The sequence below is a fragment of the Pelodiscus sinensis genome, unplaced genomic scaffold (assembly GCF_049634645.1).
Source record: "Pelodiscus sinensis isolate JC-2024 unplaced genomic scaffold, ASM4963464v1 ctg132, whole genome shotgun sequence".
Taxonomy (NCBI): Eukaryota; Metazoa; Chordata; order Testudines; family Trionychidae; genus Pelodiscus; species Pelodiscus sinensis.
Window position 1 is genome coordinate 207,567 of NW_027465841.1, and position 25,181 is coordinate 232,747.

At 67.3% G+C, this 25,181-nt stretch overlaps 2 protein-coding genes across 4 annotated transcripts in view; one reads left to right on the plus strand and one right to left on the minus strand.

Annotated features, from left to right (window-relative positions):
* The window catches only part of RPGRIP1 (RPGR interacting protein 1), a 40,990-nt gene extending 40,138 nt beyond the window's left edge, over positions 1-852 (plus strand). For 2 of the 3 annotated variants that reach the window (XM_075914843.1, XM_075914841.1), the window contains one exon: positions 150-852. In XM_075914843.1, coding sequence (XP_075770958.1) covers positions 150-265 — 116 coding nt within the window. In that variant the 3' untranslated portion in view covers positions 266-852. The remainder of the gene's footprint in view (positions 1-149) is intronic. The other variant, XM_075914842.1, reaches the window with a different exon arrangement.
* SUPT16H (SPT16 homolog, facilitates chromatin remodeling subunit) lies at positions 506-22,879 on the minus strand. Its single transcript, XM_075914850.1, is given in 29 exon segments — positions 506-1,434; positions 1,603-1,680; positions 1,948-2,077; positions 2,288-2,417; positions 3,202-3,371; positions 3,594-3,669; positions 4,376-4,488; positions 6,194-6,319; positions 8,948-8,974; positions 8,976-9,067; positions 9,148-9,274; positions 9,372-9,507; positions 9,834-9,961; positions 10,150-10,303; positions 11,059-11,174; positions 11,299-11,397; positions 11,636-11,701; positions 12,043-12,155; positions 14,126-14,199; positions 15,588-15,678; positions 15,793-15,965; positions 16,213-16,364; positions 16,606-16,752; positions 18,659-18,811; positions 19,167-19,337; positions 22,530-22,565; positions 22,567-22,623; positions 22,798-22,827; positions 22,829-22,879. Coding segments are annotated over 29 exon segments (3,153 nt in total). The 5' UTR covers positions 22,865-22,879; the 3' UTR covers positions 506-1,282.
* Between the last annotated feature and the right edge of the window lie 2,302 nt (positions 22,880-25,181).

The window sequence follows — 25,181 nt, forward strand, 5'->3', positions numbered from 1 at the left end:
GAAAGGGGGCGGAGGAAGCGGCAAGGGCTGGGACCCACATTTGGGAGCCACAACCGGGGGGGGGGGAAGGAGAGAAGTCCTACCCCAGGCTCAGCCCGGGGAATGGCACTGGAGAAACATGCCCCTCCCCCCTTCCCCTCTCCCAGCAGTTGTCAGCCCTCAGGACCACTCTGCCATTGGGCGGCTGACAGTCTCCGTGGAAGCAGCCGCTGCCCTCCGTGACATCTACTGGGAGGGGAGGCGAAAGGCTGAAGAGGAGGAATGAGGGACCCACCAGCCCTGCAAGGACTTGGGACTGGTGCACTGGGCTCCACCTACGTTCCCTTTACTCTTTTCCGTCCATGTGCAGAACGCTGTTCTCCGCAGCAAGGTGTGTGCGGATGTGCACCACCAGGAGAAACAAAACCTAAGATGGGGGTGCCCTGACCACAAGCTGGCCCTGCCCAGCTTCCAGGGAACACTGGTCCCTCCCCACCCACTGCACAGACTCAGCAGCTGGAAAAGGTGAACTTACAAAAAACCATTTTATTGTTTCAATTTTCCAAAGTCGAAAATCCAAGAGCTACCGGCTATGAAAAAAAAAAAAAGTCCTCCCTGCCCCCATCTCCCCCCTGCCTCCGCCCAGGGCTTCCCTCCCCAGCAGGCGCAGGTGATGGGGGCCCAGGGGAGATGACAATAAAACTCCCCCAAACTAAAGCATCTCCTGCCACAGGCTTGACTTGGCAACCAAGGGGACAGATAAATACGGGAAAGAGCCAGGCGAGTAAAAAACAAAGCAGCCACATCCCCATTCGCCATGCTCCTTGAGGGCTGGGCCGCTCCCACCACAGGAAGGCAGCTGCAGGGATGGGCCCAGCCTGTCTTGCTTAGCGGCCCCCTGAAGGACGGGGCACTTCTGGTGCTGGAGGCTCCCTGGAGGAGAGAGCAGCAGCCTGCGTCTGGGCGACACTGGGCAGAGGTGGGGGAAGAAGGGGGCAGAGGAGCCAGCTTGGGGTGGGGGGAGCACGTCACCGACACCAGCGTCCTTACTCCCAGAGGCCTCTTCATTGGCAGATCTCGTGTCCATGGTTACAGGCAGGTGGGGCCTGGAATTCTCACAGCTGATTGGTCCGTACAAATGGCCAGAAAAACTCAAGAAACAAAATGAGGGAACTGAAACAGGGAAAGACAAATGTTTGTGGGGGGGAGGGGGGAGGGGCTGGTGCTCCCCACCCTGGGATTGGCTGTTCAGCAAGGTCTGGTGCCCCAGGATTGGCCACTGGGGAGGGTCAGCGTTCACTGCCTACTTCCTCTTCTTCTTGGGGGGGCCTGAGCTGCGGCCCGGGCTGCGACTGTGGGAACTGCGGCGGCCGGAGCTGTGGGCTGGGCCTTTCCTCTTTCTGCTCAGGCTGCGGCTCTGCTCCTCCTCTTCCTCGTAGCGGCTCTCCCGGTCCGCTAGGGAAGACAGACGGGTCAGGGCCCTGGCCTGCCAGCAGCACCCTCCAGTGCCAGCAGGGGGCGCTGTCCCCTCCCACAGGGGTCAGAGTTAACCGGCTGCTACTACTTCGGCAGCCACGAGGACACGTCGACCCCTCGGGACACACCTCAATAGCTGGCACTCACCCTTCCTGGCCTCCTCCTCCAGCTCGTCCCAGTCCTTTCCACTCTCCTCCTCGCTGCCCATGGACTCCTTGGAGTAATCTGCAAGTGGAGACAGGAGCTCAGAGGGTGGCCGGGTGCGCAGCAGCTCCCCATGTCCTCCAGCCAACTGGGGGGCCATTCCAGCTCACCCCTCAATGCCAGTCATGGTGGGGGAGGGAATCGGGCAGCAGTGGAGACAGACTTTGTGTGCAGGTGGTGAGGGGGCTGTGCTTTGCCAGAGGACCCCTCAGGGTCAGCGCTCCCCCTGCCAGGGCCTTGGTGCCACAAACCCTCCACCTCTGGCTGAAGCTGCAGGAGCCTCCTCACCGGATTCCTCGGCCTCAGAGGAGTAATCTTCATCGCTGTCCTCCTCCTCCTCCTCGTACTCATCCTCCGAGGGGTTAAACGTCTCATCCTCAATCTCCGACTCGGACTCCCCGACCTCGGCGTCGCTGCCCTGTGCGAGACCCAGCCCGAGCTCAGGACTCCTGGGCTCTAAACCAGCTCTGGAGTGGGGCTGGGTAGGTTCTCCCCCCAGCAGCCCCTGGGAGACTAGGTGTGGGTGAGGCCCAAAGGGCATGCGATTCTTCCCAACCACCATCCCTTTGCATGGGCTGCTCCCCTTCGGGAGATACCCCCGCCCTTCACGCACCCCTTCCCCCCATACCTCTCCCTCGGGCTCCAGGAACGACCAGCCTCCCTGCTCAAAGAAGCCCTCAGGATCATCCACGATCGTCTTCATGATTTTGGTCCAGTTGAGGGACTGTACCCCCTCAGTGTACTTCAGGTCACAAGAGCTGGGGGAAAGAGAGAGCAGGGTTGGGACCCAGTGGCTGAGGGGGCTGAGAGGGGGGAGTGACAGGAGGCTCCACAGTGGATAAAAATCCGTGAGTGAAAATAAAGGCAGATTTATTTCAATGGGATTTATTTTAATTTAAACTAGACAAAGGTTATTTTTTTAAATGCAGCTATTTAAAATGTAATTTGAAATTAGGACAATTTCTGTTAAGGCCTAAATTTACTAGAAGCTACATATGTTAAAAACATTGAAAAAGTTTCCTTTGCTTAATTAGTTTGTAAAGCAAAACCTGTTTTGATATTGAGAACTTGTTGAAGCAATACAGAAGCATTTTAATACTGAATGTCTACCCAAAGAGCTTGACAGAAGACAGAAGTACATGAATTATCGAAGTGTAGATCCTTCATCATTTCCTACCAGAATCAAAATGTACAATTAAGCATCCGAATAAACTACAAATGGCTTTAGAAACTGCACAGATACAGCTCGTGAGTTCTCCCGAATAGCGGAAAGGCTACACGGAGTCGCACGTCAACTTGTAACCGCTACCAGCCCATCTTTCTTTAGGGGATTCCCCCTCAAAAAGTGCAAATGCAGACAACATGATTAAAGTGGATTTAAATCAAGCCCCCAACGCGTCCTCGAGTGATGTGAAATCCTAGGGTGTGTGGTGCAGCCACCGGGGGAGGTGTCACTCATCTGAGGCGCTGGCATTGGGGGTGTGGTGGGGAGCGTGGGTGCTGGGGAAATTGGGAGAGGAGAGGGATCGGGGGGCCACTCACTTGAGCCACTCCTTGATGGGGTCGAGGGAGGCCACGGGGATGGCGTTGATCATGGTCACTTTCCGGCTGTAGTCCTTGTACACAATGACCATGTCGAAGTTCTTGAGGTGGAACTGGACTCGCTCAAAGTGGATCAGCTCCACCTCGTCCAGCGTCACCACGAACGGGGGCTGCAGAGCAGAGTGGGGTGGGGTGAGAGAGGACCCAGACCTCCCACCCCAGCCCCGGGACTGAGATCCCCCACCAAGTGGGCCAGTATCAGCAGGAACAGAGCTGCAGCCTGAAGTCCCCTCCTGCCCCACAGTGCCAGTGCCTGTCCCATGCCACCCCTTGGGGGACAGGCTGGTGCCGGGTCCCGAGGGGGCAGGAACAGACTCCCCCCAGACACTCACCCACTCGGTGCAATTCACCAGGGCGCTGCTGGTCGGCTGGAGCAGGCAGGTGCTTCTGTAGGGGGCGCCATTGAACCTGCAGAGCAGGGTGGGTCAGGGAGAGCCAGGGGGCAAAGGCCAGAACCCCCCTTCCAGGCCGGCCGTGCTCACAGTTCCTGGGGGTGGGCTGAACCCCTGCTGGGCAGCTTGCGTCAGGTGGTGTCCCAGGGCCACAAACCCCCAGGGCCCGGAAGGTTTCATGGAGGTTAGGTCCATAAAAGGCTACGAGCCAGGGGGTAGGAATGGTGTCCTTGGCCTCTGTTTGTCAGAGGCTGGAGAAGGATGGCAAGAGACAAATGGCTTGATCATTGTCTTCGGTCCACCCTCTCTGGGGCACCTGGTGCTGGCTACTGTCGGCAGACAGGCTACTGGGCTAATGGACCTTTGGTCTGACCCAGTACCGCCGTTCTTATGTAAGGGCACCCGCACCCACCCCTGCTCCTCTTCCCGCCCCCCACAAAGGGCATCCTGGGCCTGCCCCGTTTCCCTTTCCCACCCGAGAATCCCAGAAGGAGACCCTGTGTGTACCTCTGGTGCCCCTGCAAGGGTCTCGACAGGGCCTGTGGGCACTTCTGCTCCCTTCTCCTGCCCCCAAGGGTCCCAGAAGAGCAGCCTGCACGCGTCCCTGCTCCCCTCCCCTGCAAGGGCACCTCCACACACACCTCTGCTCCCCTCCAAAAGGGCGCACACTGCGCCCCTGCACACACCTCTCAAGGTGCCAGAAGAACAGCTCTCCCCCTTACCCCAGGTCCCGGAAGGGCACCTCAAACTCCAGCTCCTCCTTGGTCAGAGCCTCCACCTTCTCGATGAAATTCTTAAAGGCTGTTTTCAGCTTGTGCCTCATCTCACGCTCCATCTGCACAGGGCACAGCGATGTCAGCCAGGCTCCTGGGGACCCCCCCAGCCGGAACCCACCCCCCCAGCCGGGACCCTCCCTTACCTCCATCTGCACAGGGCACAGCGATGTCAGCCGGGCTCCTGGGGACCCCCCCAGCCGGGACCCACTCCCCCAGCCGGGACCCTCCCCCACCTCCATCTGCACAGGGCACAGCGATGTCAGCCGGGCTCCTGGGGACCCCCCCAGCCGGGACCCACTCCCCCAGCCGGGACCCTCCCCCACCTCCATCTGCACAGGGCACAGCGATGTCAGCCGGGCTCCTGGGGACCCCCCCAGCCGGGACCCACTCCCCCAGCCGGGACCCTCCCCCACCTCCATCTGCACAGGGCACAGCGATGTCAGCCGGGCTCCTGGGGACCCCCCCAGCCGGGACCCACTCCCCCAGCCGGGACCCTCCCCCACCTCCATCTGCACAGGCCACAGCGATGTCAGCCGGGCTCCTGGGGACCCCCCCAGCCGGGACCCAGCCTCCCAGCCGGGACCCTCCCCCACCTCCATCTGCACAGGCCACAGTGATGTCAGCCGGGCTCCTGGGGACCCCCCCAGCCGGGACCCTCCCCCACCTCCATCTGCACAGGGCACAGTGATGTCAGCCGGGCTCCTGGGGACCCCCCCAGCCGGGACCCACTCCCCCAGCCGGGACCCTCCCCCACCTCCATCTGCACAGGCCACAGCGATGTCAGCCGGGCTCCTGGGGACCCCCCCAGCCGGGACCCAGCCTCCCAGCCGGGACCCTCCCCCACCTCCATCTGCACAGGCCACAGCGATGTCAGCCGGGCTCCTGGGGACCCACCTTGCCAGGACCCTCCCCCACCTCCATCTGCACAGGCCACAGCGATGTCAGCCGGGCTCCTGGGGACCCCCCCAGCCGGGACCCAGCCTCCCAGCCGGGACCCTCCCCCACCTCCATCTGCACAGGCCACAGCGATGTCAGCCGGGCTCCTGGGGACCCCCCCAGCCGGGACCCAGCCTCCCAGCCGGGACCCTCCCCCACCTCCATCTGCACAGGCCACAGCGATGTCAGCCGGGCTCCTGGGGACCCACCTTGCCAGGACCCTCCCCCACCTCCATCTGCACAGGCCACAGCGATGTCAGCCGGGCTCCTGGGGACCCACCTTGCCAGGACCCTCCCCCCCAGCCAGGACCCTCCCCCACCTCCATCTGCACAGGGCACAGCGATGTCAGCCAGGCTCCTGGGGACCCACCCAGCCGGGACCCACCCGGCTCGGGACCCACCCCCACCTCCATCTGCACAGGCCACAGTGATGTCAGCCGGACTCCTGGGGACCCACCTTGCCAGGACCCACCCCCCCAGCCAGGACCCTCCCCCACCTCCATCTGCACAGGGCACAGCGATGTCAGCCAGGCTCCTGGGGACCCTCCCTGCCAGCAATCTCAGGGACTCCCCACTGAGACCCCCCCCCCGCCTACATCTGCATGGGGCACACCAACATCAGCCTGGCTCCTACGGATCCCCCCACCTCCATCTGCGCAGGGCAGAGCAACATCAGGGATCCCCCCCCTTCTGAGCCCCCTGCCCTTCCCTCACCTCCATGGAGCAATTCGGGGACAGCAGCCCCCTGATGAACCCTCAGAGGCCCCTCAACGCAGCCCCCCCATTTCATACTCCATGTTGGAGCAGCAAGGCCAGGCTGCCCCGCACCTGCTCAGCGTAGAGGTCGTCCCGGTCGTGCATGTGCTGGTGCTTGCCCAGGTCGGTGGTGATTTCGCCCACCTCGGTGTAGAACTGCACATCCGTGTGCCGCTTCTTCCCAAACATGATGGCGTTCTGGGGGAAGGGGAGACTGCAGTGTCATGCATGCACCCCCACCTACCTCCAGGGCGAGACCCCGTCCCCCATAGAACAGGGCAAGCCATGCCGGAGGAGTCTGGGCTGGAAGTGCAGCAATGCGAGCACCTCCCGGATGTAGGGCCAGGCCAAGGGGGTGGAGGCGGCTAAGGGCCCTACCCTTGAGGAGGACGTGCTCCCTGCTGCAAGGTCAGGCCAGGGGGTACAGGAACCCTACATGAGGTGGACGCACTCTCTGTTGCAGGACTGGACCAGGGGATACAGGGGTGTGTGTGGGGGGCCCTGCCATGAGATGGATGTGCTCCCTGCTACTGCCAGGATGGGCCAGGGGGTACATGGGCTGTGGGGACCCTACTGTGAGGTGGACGTGCTCCCCGCTGCAGGGCCGGGCCGGGCGTACGGGGGGGTGTGGAGGGGCCCTACCTTACAGTGGACGTGCTCCCCGCTGCAGGGCCAGGCCGGGCGTACGGGGGGGGGGGGGTGTGATGGGGCCCTACCTTACAGTGGACGTGCTCCCCGCTGCAGGGCCGGGCCGGGTGTACGGGGGGGCGCGGTGGGGGGGCCCTACCTTACAGTGGACGTGCTCCCCGCTGCAGGGCCAGGCCGGGCGTACGGGGGGGGGGAAGGGGGGGGGTGATGGGGCCCTACCTTACAGTGGACGTGCTCCCCACTGCAGGGCCAGGCCGGGCGTACGGGGGGGGTGTGTGATGGGGCCCTACCTTACAGTGGACGTGCTCCCCACTGCACGGCCGGGCCGGGTGTACGGGGGGGTGTGATGGGGCCCTACCTTACAGTGGACGTGCTCCCCACTGCAGGGCCAGGCTGGGCGTACGGGGGGGTGTGATGGGGCCCTACCTTACAGTGGACGTGCTCCCCACTGCAGGGCAGGGCCGGGCGTACGGGGGGGGGTGTGATGGGGCCCTACCTTACAGTGGACGTGCTCCCCACTGCAGGGCCGGGCGTACGGGGGGGGTGTGTGATGGGGCCCTACCTTACAGTGGACGTGCTCCCCACTGCAGGGCAGGGCCGGGCGTACGGGGGGGGTGTGATGGGGCCCTACCTTACAGTGGACGTGCTCCCCGCTGCAGGGCCGGGTCGGGCGTACGGGGGGGGTGTGATGGGGCCCTACCTTACAGTGGACGTGCTCCCCACTGCAGGGCCGGGCCGGGCGTACGGGGGGGGTGTGATGGGGCCCTACCTTACAGTGGACGTGCTCCCCACTGCAGGGCCGGGCGTACGGGGGGGGGGGGGGGCTGATGGGGCCCTACCTTACAGTGGACGTGCTCCCCGCTGCAGGGCCGGGGACCGGGCGTACGGGGGGGTGTGTGATGGGGCCCTACCTTACAGTGGACGTGCTCCCCACTGCAGGGCCGGGCCGGGCGTACGGGGGGGGTGTGATGGGGCCCTACCTTACAGTGGACGTGCTCCCCACTGCAGGGCCAGGCCGGGCGTACGGGGGGGTGTGATAGGGCCCTACCTTACAGTGGACGTGCTCCCCGCTGCAGGGCCAGGCCGGGCGTACGGGGGGGGGGGTGTGATGGGGCCCTACCTTACAGTGGACGTGCTCCCCCGCTGCAGGGCCGGGCCGGGCGTACGGGGGTGTGTGATGGGGCCCTACCTTACAGTGGACGTGCTCCCCACTGCAGGGCCGGGCCGGGCGTACGGGGGGGTGTGTGATGGGGCCCTACCTTATAGTGGACGTGCTCCCCACTGCAGGGCCGGGCCGGTGTGTACGGGGGGGGGGTGTGTGATGGGGGCCCTACCTTACAGTGGACAGTGCCTCCCCGCTGCAGGGCCGGGCCGGGCGTAACGGGGGGGGGGGGGGGGGGGGGGGGGGTGATGGGGCCCTACCTTACAGTGGACGTGCTCCCCACTGCAGGGCCGGGCCGGGCGTACGGTGGGGGTGTGATGGGGCCCTACCTTACAGTGGACGTGCTCCCCACTGCAGGGCCGGGCCGGGCGTACGGGGGGGGTGTGATGGGGGCCCTACCTTACAGTGGACGTGCTCCCCACTGCAGGGCCAGGCCGGGGCGTACGGGGGGGTGTGATGGGGAGGCCCTACCTTACAGTGGACGTGCTCCCCACTGCAGGGCCGGGCCGGGCGTACGGGGGGGGTGTGATGGGGCCCTACCTTACAGTGGACGTGCTCCCCACTGCAGGCCGGGCCGGGCGTACGGGGGGGTGTGATGGGGCCCTACCTTACAGTGGACGTGCTCCCCACTGCAGGGCCGGGCCGGGCGTACGGGGGGGGTGTGATGGGGCCCTACCTTACAGTGGACGTGCTCCCCACTGCAGGGCCGGGCGTTACGGGGGGGGTGTGATGGGGCCCTACCTTACAGTGGACGTGCTCCCCACTGCAGGGTCCGGGCGTACGGGGGGGGGTGTGATGGGCCCCTACCTTACAGTGGACGTGCTCCCCACTGCAGGGGCCGGGCGTTACGGGGGGGGGGGGTGTGATGGGGCCCTACCTTACAGTGGACGTGCTCCCCACCTGCAGGGGCCGGGGCGTACGGGGGGGGGGGTGTGATGGGGCCCTACCTTACAGTGGACGTGCCTCCCCGCTGCAGGGCCGGGCCGGGCGTCGGGGGCGCGGGTGGGGGGCCCTACCTTGAGGTGGAAGTGCAGCACAATGATTCATCTCCCCGTCGCAGGGCTGGAAGAGGGCATGCTTGATGTTGTTGTACAGAATGTCGACCTTGTCTCCCCGCACAGAGGTGAAGCGAAACCTGCCGGGAGATAGAGTGTGAGAGGGGCCCTGCGGTGGCAGGGGCCAGGGGCTAGGGGCCGGGCCGTGGAAGGGGCCCTACCATTGACGTGGGCCTCCAGGGAACCCTGCATCCTCTTCTGGGCAATGTTGGGCCGGATGTAGAGGTCCTTGAGCTTGGGGTTGCTGCGGTTCAGGTTGATGATGAGTGAGTCTTGCTTGACGATGCCCTGGAGGGACACGGGGAGAGACCGGGAGTGAGCTTCTGCGGCGCATCCCTGCCTGACGTGGGACACGGGGCTAGCGTCCCCCCGGGCAGCCGCTCACCTCCTTCTCCTTCTCCTCTGCCTCCCGGGTCTTGTAGCGTTTCTGCACCTCCTTGATGATGCGGAAGGCGTTCTGCAGGTTGAGGGCTGGCACGGTCTGCTCGCCTGGCGTCTTCATGTTGGAGGCACGGTACGTACTGGGGAAGTGGGAGCAGTTATTGGGGGAGACTGGCCCCTGTGAGGCACTCGGGTGCCCAGCCCCCACCAGAAACCATAGCACAGGCAGCCCCCTGCCCAGCCTCGACAACAGGTGTCAAACTGCCCTTGGACAGAGGCCCAGGACGCAGGCTACACGGGCAGCCCGAGTCCTAACTCATGGCCCCCGACAGCAGCCTGACTCTGGGGGAAAGGACTGTGGGGCAGGGGCAGCCCAGTGTCCCTGAGAACGGCGGGGTGCCAGCAGTTTGTGGGCTGAGGGGTGCAGGGAGCAGGGGGGAGCCCCAGGGCAGGGAGGGACACTCACATCTCCTTGACGAAGGTGGCCTCGGGGTTGGGGAAGATGTTGCCCTCGTTGCGCCCGAGGGCGCTGCCTGGGCAGTAGAAATTGATGCGCAAGTAGGTGTAGTCACCCTCCACTGACATGCTGATGTTCTGCAACACGGAGCGGGGGCGGGGTGTCAGCCTGAACGCGCCCCTGGAGCCACCTTCTCCACCCACAGCCCAGCCCCCAGGGCTCCTACTCTCCACACGCAAGCCCCAGCCCTGCGTCCCAGGAGGAAGCCGCCTGGCTGTCTGACCCTTGCCTGCCATAGGCTGCAGCGGACTGGCCCAGCCTGTACCTTGATGGTGGCGATGTGGAAGGGCGTGGCGATGCCGAAGACTGGCATGATGACGGTCTCGTATTTCTTGTCAATGTAGATTTTCATCTCCCGGATGTGCGGCTCCTTGGGCATCAGCGCCGGATTCTTGTAGGAGACGTTCGATTTGCGGGCCCTGGACACAGTGGGGGAAGGTGAAACAGCCCAGCCCCCAGAACACTGTCCCACTGAGACACCTGCTCAGCCTCCCCCAGCTCCCCCCAGGCCTGCTCCACCACCTGGATCCCCACCCTCAGATCCCCCTCCTCGTGTCTGGATCTGCCCCCCTCTGAATCCTCCTCCCTGATCACTTTGGGATCCCTCCAGATCCTCCCCCCTCACTTCTGGATCTGCACACCCCCCCTCGGTCTCTCCCTCACTTCTGGATCTGCACCCCCCCCCCCCGGTGTCCTCCCCTCACTTCTGGACCTGCCCCCCCCCTCGGTGTCCTCCCCTCACTTCTGGACCTGCACCCCCCCTCGGTGTCCTCCCCTCACTTCTGAATCTGCACCCCCCCCCGGTGTCCTCCCTTCACTTCTGAATCTGCACCCCCCCCCGGTGTCCTCCCTTCACTTCTGAATCTGCACCCCCCCCGGTGTCCCCCCCTCACTTCTGAATCTGCACCCCCGCCCCTGTGTCCCCCCCTCACTTCTGAATCTGCACACCCCCTCTCGGTGTCCCCCCCTCACTTCTCAATCTGCACACCCCCTCTCGGTGTCCCCCCCTCACTTCTCAATCTGCACACCCCCTCTCGGTGTCCCCCCCTCACTTCTCAATCTGCACACCCCCTCTCGGTGTCCCCCCCCTCACTTCTCAATCTGCACACCCCCTTTCGGTGTCCCCCCCTCACTTCTCAATCTGCACACCCCCCCTCGGTGTCCCTCCACTCACTTCTGGATCTGCTGCTCGCCCTTCTGTTCTGTCAGCCGCCGCTTGGCCTCCTCGTTGAGCTGCATGGCCAGCTCCTTCTGGTGAGCGCGACGCTTCTCCTCTGCTGTCAGCTCATTCTGGGAGCGCAGGGGGGAGGGTGAGGCCCAGCCCTGCCCCAGCCAGTCCCACAGACCCAGCTCCTCTAAGCTGCAGAGACCCCCCTGCCAAGCCCCCAGCCAGCCCTGCCCAGGAGCACCGTACCCGCGTCCGCTCTGTCAGCAGCGCTGCCGCCCGCGAGCTGCGCCCCAGCAGGTCCTCAGCCTCGTTCTTCTCCTCCTCTTCCTCCTCCTCGTCTTCGTTCTGCAAGAGATGGACAGCTCGGTCAGCCCACGGCTCCCAGCCTTCCCCCAGGATGCCACGTCCACCCCCAGTCCTAGGCAAGGAGCTCCGCTGGGCGCGTTCGCTGCCCCATAATGGTTCCTTCCATCTCTGGACCCTACACATCTATGGCATTTCGCCACTGGGCTCCCGGGTCCCCCCGGCACCTCCTGGCATCCAGCCCTGCCGGAATAGCGAGTCTGCCCTTCCCCTGCCTCACCTTGAGGAAAATGCCAACGTTTTTCACCTTCTTCTTCACCGAAGTGAGGATGGTGGCTGGGCCGTCCTTGGAAACAGAGAGTCAGGGATGGGAGCAGGGGGCAGCCCATAAACGCACACGGGGACAGACACTGAAAATACCTGCCCCATGTGCCTCCCACCCCCAGCGCGGTGTGACCCCCAAACAGCCCGCCGGCTCCACCCCCGGCGCGCAGCGCCCCCCCCCAAACAGCCCGCCGGCCCCACGCGCGGCGCGCCCCCCAAACAGCCCGCCGGCCCCACGCGCGGCGCGCCCCCCCCCCAAACAGCCCGCCGGCCCCACCCCCAGCGCGGTGCGCCCCCCCCAAACAGCCCACCGTCTCACCTCCACCAACAGCACAATGCACCCCAATAGCCCACTGGCCCTACCTCATCTACAAGCACGGTGTCCCCAATGAACAACGCATACGTCCGCTCCTCTGGTTTCTTCCCCTCCTTGTTGGTGAGGTCTGAGAAGCCCACGTTGATGCTGAAGACCATCCCTGCCAGATGAGAAAGGGGGTGACATGGCGCAGGAGACCCTGGCCGGGGTGATGGGGTGCCAGGGCCCACGGGACGTGCAGGGAGGTCAGCAGCACAGTGTGCATGGAACTGCACAGGGCAGGGCAGGGCAGCCCCTGCCTCTCCCCCAGACACACACACACACACACACATCCACAGGCTTTAGGAGGCCCCATGGTCTGCAGAAGACGACATCTAAGGCTCCATGGGAAAGAGTGGTAGTGGCTGGGTACCAGACAGTGAAGATGGGAGGCCAAAAGGGACCTCTTCCCCATCCGAGAGCTGGTTCTATCTCTCGGGGGAGCGTGTGGGGCGGGGGCGTCTCTTCCCATCCGAGAGCTAGTTCTGGCTCGGGGGAGCGTGTGGGGCGGGGGCGTCTCTTCCCATCCGAGAGCAGGTTCTGGCTCGGGGGAGCGTGTGGGGCGGGGGCGTCTCTTCCCATCCGAGAGCTGGTTCTATCTCTCAGGGGAGCGTGTGGGGCGGGGGCGTCTCTTCCCATCCGAGAGCTGGTTCTGGCTCGGGGGAGCGTGTGGGGCGGGGGCGTCTCTTCCCATGCGAGAGCTGGTTCTGGCTCGGGGGAGCGTGTGGGGCGGAGGCGTCTCTTCCCATGCGAGAGCTGGTTCTATCTCTCGGGGGAGCGTGTGGGGCGGGGGCGTCTCTTCCCATCCGAGAGCTGGTTCTATCTCTCGGGGGAGCGTGTGGGGCGGGGGCGTCTCTTCCCATGCGAGAGCTGGTTCTGGCTCGGGGGAGCGTGTGGGGCGGGGGCGTCTCTTCCCATCCGAGAGCTGGTTCTATCTCTCGGGGGAGCGTGTGGGGCGGGGGGCGTCTCTTCCCATGCGAGAGCTGGTTCTGGCTAGGGGGAGCGTGTGGGGCGGGGCGTCTCTTCCCATCCGAGAGCTGGTTCTGGCTAGGGGAGCGTGTGGGGCGGGGGCGTCTCTTCCCATGCGAGAGCTGGTTCTGGCTCGGGGGAGCGTGTGGGGCGGGGGCGTCTCTTCCCATCCGAGAGCTGGTTCTATCTCTCAGGGGAGCGTGTGGGGCGGGGGCGTCTCTTCCCATCCGAGAGCTGGTTCTGGCTCAGGGGAGCGTGTGGGGCGGAGGCGTCTCTTCCCATGCGAGAGCTGGTTCTATCTCTCGGGGGAGCGTGTGGGGCGGGGGCGTCTCTTCCCATCCGAGAGCTGGTTCTATCTCTCGGGGGAGCGTGTGGGGCGGGGGCGTCTCTTCCCATCCGAGAGCTGGTTCTGGCTCGGGGGAGCGTGTGGGGGGAGGTGTCTCTTCCCATCCGAGAGCTGGTTCTATCTCTCGGGGGAGCGTGTGGGGCGGGGGCGTCTCTTCCCATGCGAGAGCTGGTTCTGGCTCGGGGGAGCGTGTGGGGCGGGGGCGTCTCTTCCCATCCGAGAGCTGGTTCTATCTCTCGGGGGAGCGTGTGGGGCGGGGGCGTCTCTTCCCATCCGAGAGCTGGTTCTATCTCTCGGGGGAGCGTGTGGGGCGGGGGCGTCTCTTCCCATGCGAGAGCTGGTTCTATCTCTCGGGGGAGCGTGTGGGGCGGGGGCGTCTCTTCCCATGCGAGAGCTGGTTCTGGCTCGGGGGAGCGTGTGGGGCGGGGGCGTCTCTTCCCATCCGAGAGCTGATTCTGGCTCGGGGGAGCGTGTGGGGTTGGGGAGTCTCTTCCCATGCGAGAGCTGGTTCTATCTCTCGGGGGAGCGTGTGGGGCGGGGGCGTCTCTTCCCATCCGAGAGCTGGTTCTGGCTAGGGGGAGCGTGTGGGGCGGGGGCGTCTCTTCCCATCCGAGAGCTGGTTCTATCTCTCGGGGGAGCGTGTGGGGCGGGGGCGTCTCTTCCCATGCGAGAGCTGGTTCTGGCTCGGGGGAGCGTGTGGGGCGGGGGCGTCTCTTCCCATGCAAGAGCTGGTTCTATCTCTCGGGGGTGGGGGTGGGGGCAGGGCAGGACCTCACCTTTCTTGAGGCGATGCTGGTTCTTGCTGTTGATGACGAGGGAGCCCTCCCTGAATTCGATGCCCATGGCAAACCTGGGAAGAGTCCGGGGACAGTGCCATTACCACTGCCACGCTCAGGCCCAGGAAGTGCTGCCCACCCCGGAGACCCAGGGCTGGTTCTTGCCCTACACCAGGCTGGCCAGGAGTGGCAGGTACCACCCCAGCCACACTGTGGCTTGAACCCACACCAGGGCTCTTTCCCCCGCCAGACGCTGGGAGCCCGTTAGCAGCCAGCGCGGGGTGTGGGGCGCAAGGTGGGGCACGGCTCTTTCCCCGCCAGACGCTGGGAGCCCGTTAGCAGCCAGCGCGGGGTGTGGGGCGCAAGGTGGGGCGCGGCTCTTTCCCCGCCAGACGCTGGGAGCCCGTTAGCAGCCAGCGCAGGGTGTGGGGCGCAAGGTGGGGCACGGCTCTTTCCCCGCCAGATGCTGGGAGCCCGTTAGCAGCCAGCGCAGGGTGTGGGGCGCAAGGTGGGGCACGGCTCTTTCCCTGCCAGACGCTGGGAGCCCGTTAGCAGCCAGCGCGGGGTGTGGGGCGCAAGGTGGGGCAGGGCTCTTTCCCCGCCAGACGCTGGGAGCCCATTAGCAGCCAGCGCGGGGTGTGGGGCGCAAGGTGGGGCGCGGCTCTTTCCCCGCCAGACGCTGGGAGCCCGTTAGCAGCCAGCGCGGAGTGTGGGGCGCAAGGTGGGGCACGGCTCTTTCCCTGCCAGACGCTGGGAGCCCGTTAGCAGCCAGCGCGGGGTGTGGGGCGCAAGGTGGGGCACGGCTCTTTCCCTGCCAGACGCTGGGAGCCCGTTAGCAGCCAGCGCGGGGTGTGGGGCGCAAGGTGGGGCACGGCTCTTTCCCCACCAGACGCTGGGAGCCCGTTAGCAGCCAGTGCGGGGTGTGGGGCGCAAGGTGGGGCACGGCTCTTTCCCCGCCAGACGCTGGGAGCCCATTAGCAGCCAGCGCGGGATGTGGGGCGCAAGGTGGGGCACGGCTCTTTCCCCGCCAGACGCTGGGAGCCCATTAGCAGCCAGCACGGGATGTGGGGCGCAAGGTGGGGCAGGGCTCTTTCCCCGCCAGACGCTGGGAGCCCGTTAGCAGCCAGCGCGGGATGTGGGGCGCAAGGTGGGGCACGGCTCTTTCCCCGCCAGACGCTGGGAGCCCATTAGCAGCCAGCGCGGGGTGTGGGGCGCAAGGTGGGGCACGGCTCTTTCCCCGCCAGACGCTGGGAGCCCATTAGCAGCCAGCGCGGGATGTGGGGCGCAAGGTGGGGCAGGGCTCTTTCCCCGCCAGACGCTGGGAGCCCATTAGCAGCCAGCGCGGGGTGTGGGGCGCAAGGTGGGGCACGGCTCTTTCCCCGCCAGACGCTGGGAGCCCGTTAGCAGCTAGCACAAGGTGCACAGCACAGGTAGGTTTGTGCAATTGGCACCGGCTCCTTACCCCAGGTTCTTGGTGATCTTGTTCAGCAGCTCCGGCTTCTGCTTCTTCACCACGTCCATGACAGCGGCATAGACCTCACACAGCTTCACGCCTGAGGGAGTCTCAGCATGAGCAGCAGGCGGCCACCCACCCTCCCACGCAGGCCCCAGGGCAGGGAAAGACCCTCCAGGTGGCAGGGCCCTTCCCCAGAGCTCTCCCTGCTTACCGTGCCGCAGCTCCTTGAGCAGCTCCTCCTGCAGCTGCAGCAGGAAGGTGTAGTTCTCCTGCACCTCCTGGGGCGGGTCCACCATGAGCGTGCGCACCAGGTTGGAGCAGTAGGACTTGTAGCGGATGCCCATGGCGCAGGTGATGGCCCCGAAGTGCATGTGGTTCTTGTCACTGGGGGACACGTGGAGAGAGGCCAACATCAGGGAGGCTGGCCCTGGGACGGGGGCCGAGCCGGGAGTCCCCGGAGCTCCAAAACACCGGGCCAGGACGTACAGAACAGACTGAGTCATGCCAGCTGGCAGCACCAGCTCCCTGACCAGTCTCAGTGCTGGGTGGCCCCTAGGGACTGGCCCCAGCCCGCTCACTTGGGCGGCTCCTGCTAGTGTGGGGTGAGGGGCTGGGAGCCCCCGGCACTGACCTGACCACACTGAACTTGAGGTTGTAGTTGCCCCCACTCTGGATGATGGGGGGGTAGCACATCTCCACCGTGGAGGGGTCGGCCCCAGACAGATATTTCTTCTCCTCAATGGCCTTCTCCACTGACTCCGCCAGCTTGCTGTGCCGCACTTTCTACAGGGCGGGGGGAAGGGGGTTTTGAGAGCAGGGACAGCCAGGCAGCACCCAGGCTTCGCCAGTGGCCCCGAAGCAGCTCAGCTCCCCCCAGCCCGGATCACCCCCCAGCCATGACTCACCGCCTCTGAGCCGCCTCCCCCACTCTCAACTCCACCTCACCCCCGCCCTGTGTCACCTTCCCAGCCCTCCCCCAGCTGCAGCTCAGCCCACCACACTCTGGCTCTCCCCACCCTCGCACCTCGTCGGCGTCAACAATCTCCATGACCCGCTCCTTGAAGAATTTGTTGAAGACCTCAGAGGTGATGGCAGCCGCTTTGCGCATCAGGTTCAGCTCCCCGTCCTCCTTCACTGCGATGGTGTAGGCCACGACCGCACTGATGTCTACCTGCTCCGGCCACAGAAAGGGGTGAGAGCATGAGCAGGGCAGGCAGAGCCTCCTTTGCCCTGGGTGGAAGCCCCCCAACACCACTATCCACCTGTGACGCAGAGCAGGTGGGCATGTGGAGAATAAGCAGAGCCCCCGTCGCCCTGGGTGCCAGGCCCCCAACATGGATATCTGCCTGTGAGGACGTGTGCGGGACAGACAAAGCCCCCACAGTGCTATCCGCGTGTGACGCAGGCAGAGCCCCCACAGTGCTATCCACGTGTGACGCAGGCAGAGCCCCCACACTGCTATCCGCGCGTGACGCAGGCAGAGCCCCCACACTGCTATCCGCGCGTGACGCAGGCAGAGCCCCCACACTGCTATCCGCGTGTGACGCAGGCAGAGCCCCCACACTGCTATCCACGCGTGACGCAGGCAGAGCCCCCACACTGCTATCCGCGCGTGACGCAGGCAGAGCCCCCACACTGCTATCCGCGCGTGACGCAGGCAGAGCCCCCACACTGCTATCCGCGCGTGACGCAGGCAGAGCCCCCACACTGCTATCCGCGCGTGACGCAGGCAGAGCCCCCACACTGCTATCCACGCGTGACGCAGGCAGAGCCCCCACACTGCTATCCGCGCGTGACGCAGGCAGAGCCCCCACACTGCTATCCGCGCGTGACGCAGGCAGAGCCCCCACACTGCTATCCGCGCGTGACGCAGGCAGAGCCCCCACACTGCTATCCGCGCGTGACGCAGGCAGAGCCCCCACAGTGCTATCCGCGCGTGACGCAGGCAGAGCCCCCACACTGGTATCCACGTGTGACGCAGGCAGAGCCCCCACACTGGTATCCACGTGTGACGCAGGCAGAGCCCCCACACTGGTATCCACGTGTGACGCAGGCAGAGCCCCCACACTGCTATCCACGTGTGACGCAGGCAGAGCCCCCACACTGCTATCCGCGTGTGACGCAGGCAGAGCCCCCACACTGCTATCCGCGTGACGCAGGCAGAGCCCCCACACTGCTATCCATGTGTGACGCAGGCAGAGCCCTCACACTGCTATCCATGTGTGACGCAGGCAGAGCCCCCACACTGCTATCCATATGGGATGCAGGGCAGGAAGGCACATGAAGGGCAGGCAGAACCCCCACACTGCTATCCATGTGTGACGCAGGCAGAGCCCCCACACTGCTATCCATGTGTGACGCAGGCAGAGCCCTCACACTGCTATCCATGTGTGACGCAGGCAGAGCCCCCACACTGCTATCCATGTGTGATGCGGGGCAGGAAGGCACATGAAGGGCAGGCAGAGCCCCCACACTGCTATCCATGTGTGATGCGGGGCAGGAAGGCACATGAAGGGCAGGCAGAGCCCCCACACTGCTATCCATGTGTGATGCGGGGCAGGAAGGCACATGAAGGGCAGGCAGAGCCCCCACACTGCTATCCATGTGTGATGCGGGGCAGGAAGGCACATGAAAGGCAGGCAGAGCCCCCACACTGCTATCCACGTGTGATGCAGGCAGAGCCCCCACACTGCTATCCATGTGTGATGCGGGGCAGGAAGGCACATGAAGGGCAGGCAGAGCCCCCACACTGCTATCCATGTGTGACGCAGGGCAGGAAGGCACATGAAGGGCAGGCAGAGCCCCCACACTGCTATCCATGTGTGATGCGGGGCAGGAAGGCACATGAAAGGCAGGCAGAGCCCCCACACTGCTATCCATGTGTGATGCAGGGCAGGAAGGCACATGAAGGGCAGGCAGAGCCCCCACACTGCTATCCATGTGTGACGCAGGGCAGGAAGGCACATGAAGGGCAGGCAGAGCCCCCGCGCTGCTATCTGCCCGTGACGCGGAGGGGGCAGCTCCAGAGGTGGGGGAAGGGAGGGGACCGTGAGCAGTCCCCCCTCGCCCCAGCTCACCTTCTCAAAGCCCTCCTTGCTGAGGCAGTCGTTCCAGCTCTTCATGAACTCCCCAGGGAACTTGTCCTTGCTGAAGACCCCGATACGCTTCCCATTCTTGCTGCCCTTCAGTGCCTCGATCATCTTCTCAAAGTTCCCCTTGTTGCTCTCATTCTGGAGGGGGGAAGGGACAAGGCTAGCCCAAGGAACTGGGGGGGGGGGCGGCCCTTAGGCCAGGGGCAGAACCCATTTGCTACCCCCAGCCATTCACTCTGCTGCCCCAATGCATGACTCTCATCAGCTCTCCCTTCATCCCAGCCCACTTTCAACTCGCTCTCAGACCAGCATGTGCAGCCTCCCCGACTCCCTACAGGCTCAAGCTTAGCTTAACCCTCCAGGATGCTGCAGAAAACTCTCAGCCTTCCCCAGCCTGAAGTGTGAATCTTCAGCCCTCAACCCTCTTCCTAGCCAGGGACAGGAGCCCCACCCCACATGGCCCCAGCTGTGCAGCGTAGCCCAACACACTTGCCTTTTCCCGCACAAGCAGCGTGATGGCCGGCACACCATTGGCGTTCTCGCTGCCCTTGCTGTTGGCGATCTGCTTCAGGAACTCCACTTTCTTCTTGCTGGCCATGAACAGGATCTTGTCCTCGCAGAAAACCATGATGGTGTCAGTGAGTTCGTAGCCGAAGAGCCATGTCTGGGGGAAGCCAGGGAGGCAAGTTGACACGTCTCCCCTCCCCGTGGCGCCCTGCAGACACCGCGCCAGCGCAACCCCCCCCTCCTCTCCCTGTGGTGCCCTGCAGACACCCCGCCAGCGCGACCCCACCCCTCCCTGTGGGGCCCTGCAGACACCCCCCCTCCTCTCCCTGTGGTGCCCTGCAGACACCCCCCCCCTCCCTGGGGGCCCTGCAGACACCCCCCCTCCTCCCTGGGGGCCCTGCAGACACCCCCCCTCCTCCCTGGGGGCCCTGCAGACACCCCGCCAGCGCGACCCCCCCCCTCCTCTCCCTGTGGTGCCCTGCAGACACCCCCCCTCCTCTCCCTGTGGCGCCCTGCAGACACCCCCCCTCCTCTCCCTGTGGCGCCCTGCAGACACCCCGCCAGCGCGACCCCCCTCTCCCTGTGGCGCCCTGCAGACACCCCCCCCTCCTCTCCCTGTGGCGCCCTGCAGACACCCCCCCCTCCCCTCCCCGTGGCGCCCTGCAGACACCCCCTCCCCGTGGCGCCCTGCAGACACCCCCTCCCCGTGGGGCCCTGCAGACACCCCCCCTCCTCTCCCCGTGGGGCCCTGCAGACACCCCCCCCTCCTCTCCCCGTGGGGCCCTGCAGACACCCCCCCTCCTCTCCCCGTGGGGCCCTGCAGACACCCCCCCCTCCTCTCCCCGTGGGGCCCTGCAGACACCCCCCCCTCCTCTCCCCGTGGGGCCCTGCAGACACCCCCCCCTCCTCTCCCCGTGGGGCCCTGCAGACACCCCCCCCCTCCTCTCCCCGTGGCGCCCTGCAGACACCCCCCCCCTCCTCTCCCCGTGGCGCCCTGCAGACACCCCCCCCTCCTCTCCCCGTGGCGCCCTGCAGACACCCCCCCTCCTCTCCCCGTGGGGCCCTGCAGACACCCCCCCTCCTCTCCCCGTGGGGCCCTGCAGACACCCCCCCTCCTCTCCCCGTGGCGCCCTGCAGACACCCCCCCCTCCTCTCCCCGTGGCGCCCTGCAGACACCCCCCCCTCCTCTCCCCGTGGCGCCCTGCAGACACCCCCCCCTCCCCTCCCCGTGGCGCCCTGCAGACACCCCCCCCTCCCCGTGGCGCCCTGCAGACACCCCCCCCTCCTCTCCCTGTGGCGCCCTGCAGACACCCCGCCAGCGCGACCCCCCTCTCCCTGTGGCGCCCTGCAGACATACCCCCCCCTCCTCTCCCTGTGGCGCCCTGCAGACACCCCCCCCCTGCCCTCCCCGTGGGGCCCTGCAGACACCCCCTCCCCGTGACGCCCTGCAGACACCCCCCCCTCCTCTCCCCGTGACGCCCTGCAGACACCCCCCCCTCCTCTCCCCGTGGCGCCCTGCAGACACCCCCCCCTCCTCTCCCCGTGGCGCCCTGCAGACACCCCCCCCTCCTCTCCCCGTGGCGCCCTGCAGACACCCCCCCCCCTCTCCCCGTGGGGCCCTGCAGACACCCCCCCCCCCTCTCCCCGTGGCGCCCTGCAGACACCCCCCCTCCTCTCCCCGTGGGGCCCTGCAGACACCCCCCCCTCCTCTCCCCGTGGCGCCCTGCAGACACCCCCCCCTCCTCTCCCCGTGGCGCCCTGCAGACACCCCCCCCTCCTCTCCCCGTGGCGCCCTGCAGACACCCCCCCTCCTCTCCCCGTGGGGCCCTGCAGACACCCCCCCCTCCTCTCCCCGTGGGGCCCTGCAGACACCCCCCCCTCCTCTCCCCGTGGGGCCCTGCAGACACCCCCCCCTCCTCTCCCCGTGGCGCCCTGCAGACACCCCCCCCTCCTCTCCCCGTGGCGCCCTGCAGACACCCCCCCCTCCTCTCCCCGTGGGGCCCTGCAGACACCCCCCCCTCCTCTCCCCGTGGGGCCCTGCAGACACCCCCCCTTCTCTTCCCGTGGGGCCCTGCAGACACCCCCCCCCCTCTCCCCGTGGGACCCTGCAGACACCCCCCCCTCCTCTCCCCGTGGGGCCCTGCAGACACCCCCCCCTCCTCTCCCCGTGGGGCCCTGCAGACACCCCCCCCTCCTCTCCCCGTGGGGCCCTGCAGACACCCCCCCCTCCTCTCCCCGTGGGGCCCTGCAGACACCCCCCCTCCTCTCCCCGTGGGGCCCTGCAGACACCCCCCCCCTCCTCTCCCCGTGGGGCCCTGCAGACACCCCCCCCCCCCCCGTGGGGGCCCTGCAGACACCCCCCCTCCTCTCCCCCGTGGGGCCCTGCAGACACCCCCCCCTCCTCTCCCCGTGGTGGGGCCCCTGCAGACACCCCCCCCTCCTCTCCCCGTGGAGCCCTGCAGACACCCCCCCCTCCTCTCCCCGTGGGGACCCTGCAGACACCCCCCCTCCTCTCCCCGTGGGACCCTGCAGACACCCCCCCCTCCTCTCCCCGTGGGACCCTGCAGACACCCCCCCCTCCTCTCCCCGTGGGCCCTGCAGACGACCCCCCCCCTCCTCTCCCCGTGGGGCACTGCAGACACCCCCCCCTCCTCTCCCCGTGGGGCCCCTGCAGACACCCCCCCCTCCTCTCCCCGTGGGGCCCCTGCAGACACCCCCCCCTCCTCTCCCGTGGGGCCCTGCAGACACCCCCCCTCCTCTCCCCGTGGGGCCCTGCAGACACCCCCCCTCCTCTCCCCGTGGGCGCCCTGCAGACACCAACCCGGGGGGGACACCCCCCTCCTCTCCCCGTGGGACCCTGCAGACACCCCCCCCTCCTCTCCCCGTGGACGCCCTGCAGACACCCCCCCCTCCTCTCCCCGTGGGACCCTGCAGACACCCCCCCCTCCTCTCCCCGTGGGCCCTGCAGACACCCCCCCTCCTCTCCCCGTGGGGCCCTGCAGACACCCCCCCCTCCTCTCCCCGTGGGGCCCTGCAGACACCCCCCCCTCCTCTCCCCGTGGGCCCTGCAGACACCCCCCCCTCCTCTTCCCCGTGGGACCCTGCAGACACCCCCCCCCTCCTCTCCCCGTGGGGCCCCTGCAGACACCCCCCCCCTCCCGTTCCGTGGGGCCCTGGCACCTCTTCCCCGTGGGGCCCTGCAGACACCCCCCCTCCTCTCCCCGTGGGGCCCTGCAGACACCCCCCCCTCCTCTCCCCGTGGGGCCCTGCAGACACCCCCCCCCTTCCCGTGGGACCCTGCAGACCCCCCCCCCCCCCGCTGACCTGCAGACCCCCCCCCCCCGCTGACCTGCAGGGCCGTGGACTTGGCGTAGACGATCTCCTCGGTCCACCCCCACCGAGACCACGATGGCGTCGACGTTGGCGTATTCGTCCTCCCCCTTCTGCAAGGGAGGGGGGTGAGGGGGCCGGGCCGGGGGGAAAGGCCCCGAACCCCCCCCCGCCGGGCCCGCGCGCTGCCCTCGAGCCGCTCCCCCCCCGGACCCGCCCCCCCCCAGCGCGCCCACGTGGGGCAGGGGCGCGCGGGAAACGAGCAGCCCCCCCGGCCGCAGACGAACCTGCCAGTTGCCATAGAGACGCTTGACGCGGGCGGAAATAGGCCTCGCGGTCCAGGCTCAGCGCCATGGAGGCTCCGTCCCGTCCCGCGCGCCAGGCCCCGCCGCGGCCCCTCGCCCCCCGGAAGCGCCTCGCGCCGCCCCCCCTCCCCTGCTTCCGCTTCCGGGTCCGGCGCCGCGCGCGCTTCGCTCCCCGCGCCTGGCCCCGCCCCCTTTTCGCGGCTTTTTCCCGCCTCTCCCCCCCCCCCTCGGCCTCGCGAGCGCGGGCTCCCCAACAGGCACGTGACCCGTCAGCGCGCGCCCCCTTCCCGCGTGAACGGCACGTGACGTCACGTCGCCGCGCGGCTCTTCACCACGTGGACGCTTTGCGCCCCCCCCCCCCCCGCCTGCCCACGACGAGATGCCCGCGCATCCGCCCCGCCCCATGGCCCCTGTTGGAGGGGGCGGGGCTCAGAACACGGAGCGGGGAGGGGCAGGTGGGGGCACAGCGGGGGGGGGCAGAGCCCGGGGGGGGGCAGGTGGAGCCCAGAGGGGGGGGCAGGTGGAGCCCAGCGGGGGGGGGGGCAGAGCCCAGGGGCAGGTGGAGCCAGCGGGGGGGGGGGCAGGAGCCCCGGGGTACGGGGGGCAGGTGGAGCACAGCGGGGGGGGGCAGAGCCCAGGGGTACGGGGGGCAGGTGGAGTACAGCAGGGGGGGGCAGAGCCGGGGTGGGGCAGGTGGGAGCACAGCGGGGGGGGCAGAGCCCAGGGGCAGGTGGAGCCCAGCGGGGGGGGGGGCAGAGCCCAGGGGCAGGTGGAGCCCAGCGGGGGGGGGGGGCACAGCCCGGGGGGGGGCAGGTGGAGTACAGCGGGGGGGGGCAGAGCCCAGGTGGAGCACAGCGGGGGGGGCAGAGCCCAGGGGTACGGGGAGCAGGTGGAGCACAGCGGGGGGGGGCAGAGCCCAGGGGCAGGTGGAGCCCAGCGGGGGGGGGCAGAGCCCGGGGGGGGCAGGTGGAGTACAGCAGGGGGGGGCAGAGCCCAGGGGCAGGTGGAGCACAGCGGGGGGAGGGGCAGAGCCAGGGGCAGGTGGAGTACAGCGGGGGGGGGGGCAGAGCCCAGGGGGCAGGTGGAGCACGGCGGGGGGGGCAGAGCCCAGGGGGCAGGTGGAGCCTGGCGGGGGGGGGGGGCAGGTGGAGCCCAGCGGGGGGGGGCAGAACCCGGGGGGGGGGGCAGAGCCCAGGGGCAGGTGGAGCACAGTGGGGGCACAGAGCCCAGGGGCAGGTGGAGCACAGCGGGAGGGGAGGGGGCAGAGCCCAGGGGTACGGGGAGTAGGTGGAGCACAGTGGGGGGGCAGAGCCCAGGGGCACGGGGGGGGGGCAGGTGGAGCACAGCGGGGGGGGGCTGAGCCCAGGGGTACGGGGGGCAGGTGGAGCACAGCGGGGGGGGCGCAGAGCCCAGGGGCACGGGGGGCAGGTGGAGCACAGCGGGGGGGGGGCAGAGCCCAGGGGTACGGGGGGGGCAGGGTGGAGCACAGCGGGGGGGGCAGAGCCCAGGGGCAAACGGGGGGCAGTTGGAGCACAGCGGGGGGGGGCAGAGCCCAGGGGCAGGTTGGAGTACAGCGGGGGGGGCAGAGCCCAGGGGTACGGGGGGCAGGTGGAGCACAGCGGGGGGCGCAGAGCCCAGGGGCAGGTGGAGTACAGCGGGGGGGGCACAGCCCAGGGGTACGGGGGGGCAGGTGGAGCACAGCGGGGAGGGCAGGGGGGGTGGGGTGGAGCACAGCGGGGGGGGGCAGAGCCCAGGGCAGGAGGAGCATGGGGGGGGGGGGGCCTGTGCTGAGCCCAGGGGCAGGTGGAGCACAGCGAGGGAGGGGCGGGGGGGGGGGGGGGCACAGAGCCCAGGGCCATAGGCCCAGCCCCACAGTGCAGTGCACAGCCCTTGGGTTGGCAGGGGCTTAGGCCAGGCTGGAGTCCAGGATGAGGGTGAGCCAGGCAGAGGCTGCTGCTCACTGGGGGCAAGTTACAGTCCTTGCGGGGAGGGGGGCAGCACATCCATCATCTCTCCCCCTCCCCGTTGCAGGCTGGGCCCCTGGGGAAAAACAAGCCCCAGCCGTAACACGGCCGTAGGGCCAGGCAGCAGATCCTGCCCCCCAGCCTATGAAGAATAGGGCAGGAATTTGATTCTCAGCCCCCAGCCTAAGCAGGAAGCCTCAGCCTCTCCATAGCCCTATGGACCTAGGCACACCCCACCTTCTCCCTCCCCCCAGAAGTGCTCTAGGCCATAGACACGGAGATTTTGGGGGTTGGTTTGCTTGGTTTTTTTCCACATTTTGTTTCTTTTATTAGAAAAAAAATCCAACTACAGGAAGCGCTAACCCAGCTTATCTCTCTCACCCCCCCCCCCCCCCCCCCCCC